We start from the raw sequence: 10,616 nt of genomic DNA on the forward strand, positions 1-10,616 counted from the left end.
ACGTATGGTTGTTGTTAGGGTGTTTAACGCAGTGGTTGGATTATTATTTCCAAGAGTCTCACTTCATCTTGTTTGCTCTGAGCCCGCTTTCATGCTGCTTGAGGTCTTGCTCGAGGTCTGCCCTGCGGTTTTGCCCACAAGCCATCTTTTGCGTGGACTCTTAGGGCTTTCTGTATGTAAGCTTTTATGGCACTTTTCGCTGTTCTTCTAGGATAGTTTCAACTCCGTATTTTTGGGTTTCAACTCTATGAGATATGTTTGTTGTTCTTCTAAGATAGTTTCAACTCTATATTTTTGGGTTTCAACTTTGTGAGATAGCTAAGGTTGTTTCTTCTTATTCGTTCTCTTGTAATGGTCAGCCTTGTTCAGCCTTGTTCAAGGCCTTGTTCAAAACATTGTATGTATTTCATTCGAATACACCCTGCATAATGTAATCTCTTTTGATTTTTCTATAATCTCTTTTGATTTTTCTAATGAATAGAATTAGAAGCAACACCTCTTTTCATCTTTCTAATGAATAGAATTGGAAGCCTCATTATAATCCTTTTGAAATTTATAATGATAAAAAAACTTCAAATTGAACTTTCTGTGTTTTTTCTCCTTTTAAATATAATGATAAAAAACTTCAAATTGAACTTCCTGTGTTTTTTCTCTGATATCATTTTTCCTTCGACTTCATTGCTATAATATAGGGAAGTTTTCCCATCTTCTTACCATGTTAAACCCGTAATACTTAAAGGTTCGGATTATATTTCCTTAATTCGTCATTTGAGTTTGAATAGGGAATTTGTGCAGGAGAAATGCAATAAATTTCGTTAACCTACTTGTTTTGGGTCAAAGTGAAGAAGGTTGTACATGTGAACAGATAACAAACTTAGAGAATTTCTTTATTTTCTACCTTAAATAACTTCAAATGTTCCCTGCAATGGGCAATTGTCAAATCGTTTCTCATTAATGGTTATACGGAGTTTATTGAATTCATCTTATGAATATGCCCACCAAATCTGAGTAGATTATTTGAATTTAACCTACAATAACCAATTTCCTTCCTGTTGGAATGTTAATTTCAAACTGCAGGCTTTTTCTGCGATGCGATCGCAGATCGCATATCGCACTTTCCCTCGTCACCCTTCGTTGCATGCATGTATTATCTGCGATGCGATCGCAGATCGCATGATTTAAAGGTTATAGAGGCGGTGGCACATCCTTCTCTTCTTGCGATGCGATGGTGTGATAAGCCATGCATTAAATTCCAGCAAGATATTTTCAACCGTGTAATAAATGATATTTACTAGGGTTGGTAAATGTAGGTGAAATCTTAAATTTTACTATTTTTTATTTTCACGGAAGTATGCAAAAGCAACACGTATTGTAAAAGATATTTCTGTGTTGTTCATTATATATATAAAAAAAAATGCAAGAGTAGAGACGTGTGGAGAATATTAGCAAGAAGAACTCTTTCTTCTCTGCAACGCACAGCAGTGCTGGAGAAATAATTTTCTGAGATATTGGACTCAGGTTCTGGAACTGAAGTTCCTGTTGTAAATCCCTCTGAGTTGAGGAAGACAATTCTGTAACAGTTTTTATTATTGTTTTATAATAAAGATCCTGTAGAAAACCAGAGTGTTGTTCTCTATTATATTTTTTTGTTGTTGTGTGTTTGAAATAAGCAGAAATTTCCATCATGGTATCAGAGCTAGTCTAGGCACTCAGTGAATAAAAAACAGAGGTGGTTTTTCACTGTAGGAGCTGTAAGAAGCTTATTGAGCAGATTTTCTCCAGCAGAGAAAGTTTTTGCTTGTTTTTTTTATTTTATACAGTTCAGTATCTCTTCTTTATTTACACAGGTTAAGATGGCAGATGCTGGAACTGGTTTGACGAATCCCCAACTGCCACAGTTTAATGGGAAAAATTATAGTTATTGGTCCATAACAATGAAAGCATTGTTTGCTTCTCAAGGAATATGGGAGCTGGTTGAAACTGGCTATGCTGAACCGGCAGATGCAACAGCGTTGGCTGCTTTGACAGCAGCAGAAAGAGACCAGTTGAAGAGCGACAAGAAGAAGGATGCCAAAGCCCTCTTTTTCCTCTTCCAATCAGTACATGAAAGTGTTTTTCCACGGATTGCAGCAGCAACAAAGTCCAAGGAGGCATGGGATATTCTCAAAACTGCCTATCAAGGCATGGAGAAGGTGAAGACTGCAAAGTTGCAGATGTTGAGGAGAGACTTTGAAAATCTCAGCATGAAGGAATCTGAAACAATAGATTCATTCTTCACTCAGGTTATTGGCCTAATAACCCAGATAAGATCTCATGGCGAGATTCTTGAAGAAAGAAGGATTGTAGAGAAAATCTTGAGATGCTTACCCTCAAGGTTTGAATCTATTGTGGTAGCAATAGAAGAAACAAAAGATCTCTCACAATTCACAGTAGATGAGCTGAGTGCTTCTCTGTTGTCTCATGAACATAGACTGAGTAGAGGCACAGATTCCTCTTTTGAGCAAGCATTCAAGACTCAGATGTCTTTTGGCCAAGGAAAAGGTTGAGGCAGAGCAAACAATAGAGGTCATGGAAGAAGCCAAAACAGAGGCAGAAATTATCCTGCTAGCACAAGCGGAAGGAGCTGCAATCAGAACCAAGATGAAGGTTCAAGCAAACAGCAAGCTCATGGACAAAGGTATGATAAATCCCAAGTCCAATGTCATTATTGTAAGAAATATGGGCACTATGCCAATGAATGTAGGAAAAAGCAAAATGACATGAATAATAGGCAAAATGCTAATTTTGCAAATGAAGAAGATAAGAACCCAAAGAACGTGATGTTAACATGTAACATTGCACAAGACAAACAAGAAGATTTTTGGTTCTTAGACTCTGGTTGTAGTAATCACATGACTGGAAATATTGCAATGTTTGCCAATCTGGATGAAAATGTGAAATCTGAGGTAACAACTGGGACTGATGATACGATATCTGTCAAGGGTAAGGGCAGAGTCAGTATCCGAGCAAAAAATGGAGAACAGATGATTGTGCCAGAGGTATACTATGTACCTGGCCTGAAATGTAATCTTTTGAGCATTGGACAGCTCATTAACAAAGGTTACAATGTGTACTTCAAAGATGATTTGTGTACAATCAGAGACATACCTCCAAACAAGAAGATCATTGCACAGGTGCAGATGACCAGCAATAGAATGTTTCCTCTCAAACTCAGGGTAGATTTGAAGGAAGGCAGAACTATTGCGGCTGTAACACAAGAAGTCTTTCAAGAACAACTGAAAGATGTGAATTGGTTGTGGCATTTGAGATTTGGACATCTCAATTTCAGAGGCCTGAATCTGTTGCACAGAAAGGGAATGGTAAAGGGATTACCATTGATCGAGAAACCAGACAGCCTTTGTGAAGGCTGCATCTTGGGCAAGCAACACAAAGAAAGCTTTCCAGCAGGAAAGAGTATAAGGGCAAAAGCACCATTGGAAATTGTTCATTCTGATGTGTGTGGACCGATGCAAACACCATCATTTTCCGGAAATAAATATGTTTTAACTTTCATTGATGATTACACCAGAAAGACATGGGTGTATATGCTGAAACAGAAGAGTGAAGTGTTTTAGAAATTCCGTCACTTCAAAACTCTTGTTGAGAAGCAGTGTGGGCATTATATCAAAGTGCTCAGAACAGATAGAGGAGGAGAGTACATCTCCCAAGACTTTCTGCGTTTTTGCAGAAAGAATGGCATACGAAAGGAGTTCACAGCAAGGTATACACCTCAGCAAAACGGTGTTGCTGAAAGAAAGAATAGGACCATTCTTGACATGGTCAGAAGTATGCTGAAGGCAAAACACTTGTCGCATGAGTATTGGGCAGAAGCTGTTACTTGCGCAATTTACATCTTGAATAGATGCCCAACTAAAGCTGTCATGAACAGAATACCAGAAGAAGCATGGAGTGGTCAAAAGCAAACTGTCACTCACATGAGAGTATTCGGTTGTGTGGCATATGCACATGTACCGGATCAGCTAAGGAAAAAGCTTGATAGTAAGGGGGAGAAGTGTGTCTTTATTGGCTATTGTGATGAGTCAAAAGCATACAAAATCTATAATCCATCCACCAAGAAATTGATAGTAAGCAGAGATGTGCAGTTCATTGAAGATGAAGCTTGGGATGGAAGCTTAGAGAAGACAGTGAATGTGAAGACAATCGTGTCTCACGAAGAAGAAGAGGAAGGGACATCAGCAAATAATCCTTCCTTAATGGCTCCTCCTCCACCACAGCAAGTACAACAAACCACACCACAATCTAGAATTCGAACAGCCTTAAGAAGTCAAGGAAGTGCTTCTCCAAGCACACCATAGGGATCAGAAATACCCTCAAGTTCGGATGGAACTCCAAGCACACCAAAAAGACCAAGATTCAGAAATCTGAATGAGATTTATGAACAAGGAGAGGTAAGTAACAATACCGGTCTGAATTCGTTATTCGCTTTATATTGTCATGTTGATGACCCAGTCCATTTTGAAGATGCTGTAAATGAAGATAAATGGATTGAAGCAATGAATGAAGAAATTGGTGCAATTGAGAAGAGTAAAACATGGGAGTTAGTGGACCTCCCTGTAGGCAAAGATGCCATTGGAGTTAAGTGGGTATACAAGACCAAAAGCAATGCTGAAGGCAAGATTGACAGACACAAAGCAAGATTTGTTGTGAAAGGCTACAAGCAGCAACAAGGAAAAGACTATGACGAAACCTTTGCACCAGTAGCAAGGATGGAAACAGTCAGAACATTGTTGTCTATTGCGGCACAACACAAATGGAAGATTTATCAGATGGATGTTAAATCTGCATTCCTGAATGGAGTATTAAAAGAAGAGGTTTATGTTGAACAACCTTCGGGCTATGAAGTTGAAGGCCAAGAGCATAAAGTCTGCAAACTGAAAAAGGCTCTTTATGGGCTGAAACAAGCTCCAAGAGCATGGTACAGCAGAATAGATGCTTATCTGATAGACAATGGGTTTGACAAGTGTGATGGTGAACCCACACTCTACATAAAGGAGAATGACGGTAAGACTCTTATCATTGTTCTATATGTAGATGATTTAATTTTTACTAGCAATGATGCTTCTCTCATTGCTGATTTTAAAGCAGTCATGAAAAGTGAATTTGAAATGACTGACTTGGGCTTCTTAAGATATTTTCTTGGAATTGAAGTAGACCAAAGCGAAAATGGCATTTTTATTTCTCAAGGTAAATATGTAGAAGCAGTGTTGAAGAGATTCAACATGCAGAACAGCGACGCAGCTGTGACTGCAACTGTAGTGGGGTTAAAATTGACCAAAGAAGACAACAGCAAGGATTTTGATCCAAAATTGTACAAGAGCATAGTTGGCAGCCTTATGTACTTGACTGCAACTAGGCCAGACATTATGCATGCTGTGAGTTTAATCTCCAGATTTATGGAAAGACCGAAAGAGACTCATTGGCAGGCAGCCAAGAGGATTCTAAGGTATGTGAATGGAACGAAGGGGTTTGGTATTTTATACTCCTCTTCTGAAAGTTTCATGTTGACAGGTTACACTGACAGTGATTGGGCTGGAAGTGTTGATGATAGGAAAAGCACATCAGGATATGTGTTTCATATGGGATCGGGAGCCATCTCATGGGCTTCCAAGAAGCAACCAGTTGTGGCTTTGTCAACAGCAGAGGCAGAATATGTGGCAGCAACAGCAGCAGCATGCCAAGCAGTGTGGCTGAGAAGAGTTCTCAGAGATTTGTGTCATGAACAGGAAAATGGCACAACCATTTACTGCGACAATAGCTCAGCAATAGCATTGTCTAAAAATTTTGTTTTTCATAAAAGAACAAAGCACATAGACACCAAATTTCACTTCATACGTGAATTGGTTAACAATGATGAGATTGTTTTGCAGCACTGCAGAACAGAAGATCAGCTAGCCGACATCCTGACAAAACCATTGGCAAAAAAAAGCTTTGATCATTTCAGGAAATGCCTGAGTATGCAGGAAAAACCCAGCAGTTAAAATTAAAGGGGAGTGTTGGAATGTTAATTTCAAACTGCAGACTTTTTCTGCGATGCGATCGCAGATCGCATATCGCACTTTCCCTCATCACCCTTCGCTGCATGCTTGTATTATCTGCGATGCGATATTTGCGATGCGATCGCAGATCGCATGATTTAAAGGTTATAGAGGCGGTGGCACATCCTTCTCTTCTTGCGATGCGATGGTGTGATAAGCCATGCATTAAATTCCAGCAAGATATTTTCAACCGTGTAATAAATGATATTTACTAGGGTTGGTAAATGTAGGTGAAATCTTAAATTTTACTATTTTTTATTTTCACGGAAGTATGCAAAAGCAACACGTATTGTAAAAGATATTTCTGTGTTGTTCATTATATATAAAAAAATAATGCAAGAGTAGAGACGTGTGGAGAATATTAGCAAGAAGAACTCTTTCTTCTCTGCAACGCACAGCAGCATAGCAGTGCTGGAGAAATAATTTTCTGAGATATTGGACTCAGGTTCTGGAACTGAAGTTCTTGTTGTAAATCCCTCTGAGTTGAGGAAGACAATTCTGTAACAGTTTTTATTATTGTTTTATAATAAAGATCCTGTAGAAAACCAGAGCATTGTTCTCTGTTATATTTTTTTGTTGTTGTGTGTTTGAAATAAGCAGAAATTTCCATCACTTCCCACCAAAACTGACTATGATTTGATCTTAACCAATTTCCTTCCCACCAAAACTGACAATGATATGATCTTAACCAATTTCATCAGCTTCACTGACAATGATATGATCTTAACCAATTTCATCAGCTTCAGCATGGAATTTTTTAAGCGAAATAGAAAGCTTCAACAGAAACTTCCATAGATTTGGAAAAAAAATTACAGTTTGTTGGTTAAAAGAAAAGCGAGTAAAGAATAAGTTTGTTTTTATTAAAAATTGAATAAAGAATGATAAGTCGATTTAATGAGAAAGAATAAAAGAATGACAACGACACCAACAAAAACAGTTGGGTGGATATCGTCTGAATCGCTTACACCAGTAGCGCCTTACAAGAGCTGGTAGCAGGATCCCACATGGCGGGCAGCAAAAATTTGCGGCCATTGAGGCCATGGGCATTATAACTTGCCCCCGTCGTTTCATCCACTGTAAGCACCCCGGGGAACCCAAGATATGCCCCTCTTCCATATATTCCCGGGCACGCGGAGACGGCCTCCAGAGGTGCCGCAACGTCTCCCTGGAAGTAGCCGGTGTTGAACGGATTAGTGGCTGCCCCTGCCACAACGGTGGCGATGTTGATGATCATTCCATCGATGCCCATATCACCGTTTGGTGCCATCAGGGGAGGAGTATGGGGTCCGTAGATTGGCTGATGGAAGGGCCACGCGCACTGTCCAGGGCACTGACTCGCAGCGTTCCCAACCCATGCGTATGGGATGACCTGTTGATGCTTCTCCTCCTTCCCCATCATAGTTGATTTCTTGTCGGAGAATAGGTTGAGGCTGTCATGGAACCCGCAGGAACTCATGCAGAACCCCTCCACGGTAACATCCTTGGAGGTAAGCACCAAGTACACAGCATTATTGTCCAGTAGAGGCAGAGCTCCTGAGTTGATGGCACCTTTAACCAGAGCGGCGATGTCGGCTCTCTTGAGTGACTTGCCAAGGGAATAGTCTTTCTCCACCACCTGCTTTCCCAGCATTGCAATGCTATTACTGGTGGTGGTGGCGGCGGTGCTGGAGAGCTTGCCCTTGGCCTTAGCCTTGTTGTTGTAGTTGTGGGTGGTATTCCACCAAGCAGACACAGAGAGCTTATTTGCTTCTGCTCCGAGAGAGAGAGACTGCAGGAAGTCCCCCACAATGGAACGCTGAGCAGGGCTGAATTTCCCATACCAAATCAAATGGACATTCAGGGACCCTGGCTTAGTCGTGAGCAACGGACCATTGTGATATGTCAATATCACCTCTGGCTGTTCCACCAAACTGCCCAACTTCCTGGAATGCCCTGCTGGCCGAATAACATGAGCAGTTGCCGACAATGACATTGATATGTTTGCAACAATCATAGAGGAGATCAGTATGTAGAAGAATTTGGCAACCTTGTGAGGGCATAGACCAGCCATTTCCAGGTTGGCAGACAGAGAAAGAGACAGCAATTGAGAATGATAGAGCCAAATAATCGATCCAGATACGTTAAGAACGACGATGGAGGAAGGAGTTGCAGTAAGAAGGAAGAAGATGTGGTATGTAAAATTAGATGAGATGAGAGATTTAAATAGAGGATGAGGAAGCGGCAGCCCCCGAGAGATGAGATAGAGATAAAGACGGAACTGGGAACGATGGACAGCGAGGATTGATGGTGGCAGTGCACAGGTGGTGTGAAGTAGATGCTGCCTCGCAATTTCCTCAATCCCTCATAGTTGTGCGTCTGTGTATGCTCCAGCTGGACTTCGTTGGCCACAAGTGTACAAAAGCCTCGTCCACGTGCAACGAATCAATAATTGGTTAATTTAATCACGAAGAAATTTTTTATTTTTAAATCAACGCGTTTCGAAAAGAAAAGAATTAAACGTTTTTTTTGCATTTGTGGCATTATGTGGGATTTATCATTCCTTTTGCAACTTGTTTCAATCATTTTATCACAACATGTGTGAAAATTTTTTGACAGACAATTTACACGTCAAATTCCATGCCGTGATAGAGCATAGGATTTCTTCGAAGTGCTCCTATTATAAAAAATGCCCATCAGCTCCTATTACGCATTCGGGATAGCTTGACTGGACAATGACTTTGACTGTAGAATAACATCAAATGTTAAAACTGCCAAAGCTCTGAACGACAGTTAATTGTGAATTCACTCACCAAAATGGATGGCGAGTCGCTCGCACGCGAGCTCGTAGGCGGGTGTCCTCAAACGATGGCAGACAGAAGCATTAAACGGGAGGTCGTGTGATGCATAATGTTCGCGTCTCGCATACTTTGATTGTCTTTGATTAAGACTGATATATATGATGCTTCATGTCATGTGCTGAAACAACAAAACACAAAGCAATGGAGTGGCACTGCATTTATGGATGATAAAATATACCCCTTTTCATCATGAAATCGCAACTATGTCTTTGATGAAGCGCAGAAAAGCAGGAGTAACGGGCCATGTAAGGCGGTCAATGTCGGCGAGTGATTAAATATCACACTCGATGCACCTTCATACAAGCCCCACTAGATACGGTGGATGGCAGCGTGAAGGCACATGGGAAGCCTCCCTTAATGGCAACCAGAAGAATAAGGGAACTGGTGGCTCCACGTTCTGTCCATAACTAATCAAAGATTTCAAAGGCTTTAACCAAACGACCTGTCCAAGCGTGAGGATATATATCAGTCATTGGATAATGTTAACCATAAAAACCATCGAAGTTTAACTTAGATGTTACATGTTACAACATCTCTCAAAGCATAATCGTACTTCAACAAGCTGACTACATCATTTTGCGAAATCATTGCTCAATCAATTGATTTCTTTCCACTCATCAAATGTCGTTAGTTTTTAATGCACCATCTCGTAAGGTGAATGTGATGTGAAATAAAGAGATCAACATAACGGGCGGTTTCAAATACATGTGTATGGGAACTAGAAACTACCACATCAATTACGAAAAAATATATCGACATCTCATGGAAATGTGAGTTGCATAACAACAAAATTAACATTAATATTTATGGATGCAAATTTTGTTGAAATGTGGTAATGTGGTAATATTTATGGGTGAAAACTTTGTTGAAATGTGGTAATCTTTATTTCAGTGCTTTTAGAGTGGAAAAAGTGGAGGAATTAATTTATAGGACCATTTTTACTAACAATACCTAATTTTTTTTTTTGTAAGCTTAGGTGGGACCTTCTCATTTTCGAGTTTTTACATGTCCGTTATTCACCCCATTTCCAAGGAGGGTAGCACAAGAATCGAACCCAAGATCTCCGGTTCGGTGAGACTTCATTTCCACGGCCATTGCCACTTGAGCTACCCCATGCGGACTAACAATACCTAATTTGATAAATCAAGGTTTTAAACTTTCTCCAAGCATTTTGAGGTATCAAATAATATTTTTTGGGGGTAAAACTTTGTTGCTTTAGCACTGCACATTTATTTTCATATAAGATCTTTCCAACTGCACAAGAATCACTTCAATTGGAGTTTGTATACAAAAGTTATGCCACTCAGAAATTGACCTTCATGTTTTCACCACCACAATTGGAGAGGATACACCTTCATGTTTTCACCACCACAATTGGAGAGGATACCACGTCAACCCTCATTATTGATGGAAAAATGGCTAGTCACGTGATTATGATGAAGAAAACTATAGAAGCGTCCATGTTGTAACTATGTTTAAGAGTTGAGGTAGTCAAACCTAACTACCAATAGGTTATAAGCCACTAGAAGAGAAAGGGGTTCCATTCTTTCAAATGCATTTGTTCCATAGATGAGAAAAAATAGCCTAGAGAGATAGGAGATAGAGCACACAAAAAGGATTTGTGCATTGTAATAGCCCACAAGTCACATGTAATACTTCTTTGTACTCCCATACATTTTTTATT

General features: G+C 39.9%; 1 protein-coding gene across 1 annotated transcript; it reads right to left on the reverse strand.

Annotated features, from left to right (window-relative positions):
- Window positions 1-6,985: 6,985 nt before the first annotated feature.
- LOC149227562 (protein PHOSPHATE-INDUCED 1-like) lies at window positions 6,986-8,257 on the reverse strand. Its single transcript, XM_089375528.1, has one exon. The coding sequence runs from the start codon at window positions 8,143-8,145 to the stop codon at window positions 7,057-7,059; it is 1,089 nt and encodes a 362-aa protein (XP_089231654.1). The 5' UTR covers window positions 8,146-8,257; the 3' UTR covers window positions 6,986-7,056.
- Window positions 8,258-10,616: the final 2,359 nt, after the last annotated feature.

The sequence above is a fragment of the Pinus tabuliformis genome, chromosome J, assembly GCF_031772625.1.
Source record: "Pinus tabuliformis cultivar Carrire ecotype Pingquan chromosome J, CPIR1, whole genome shotgun sequence".
Lineage (NCBI taxonomy): Eukaryota > Viridiplantae > Streptophyta > Pinopsida > Pinales > Pinaceae > Pinus > Pinus tabuliformis.

Coding starts and splice junctions, on each gene's coding strand:
- LOC149227562 (XM_089375528.1), bottom strand. CDS start 8,145: ATGGCTGGTCTATGCCCTCACAAGGTTGCCAAATTCTTCTACATACTG.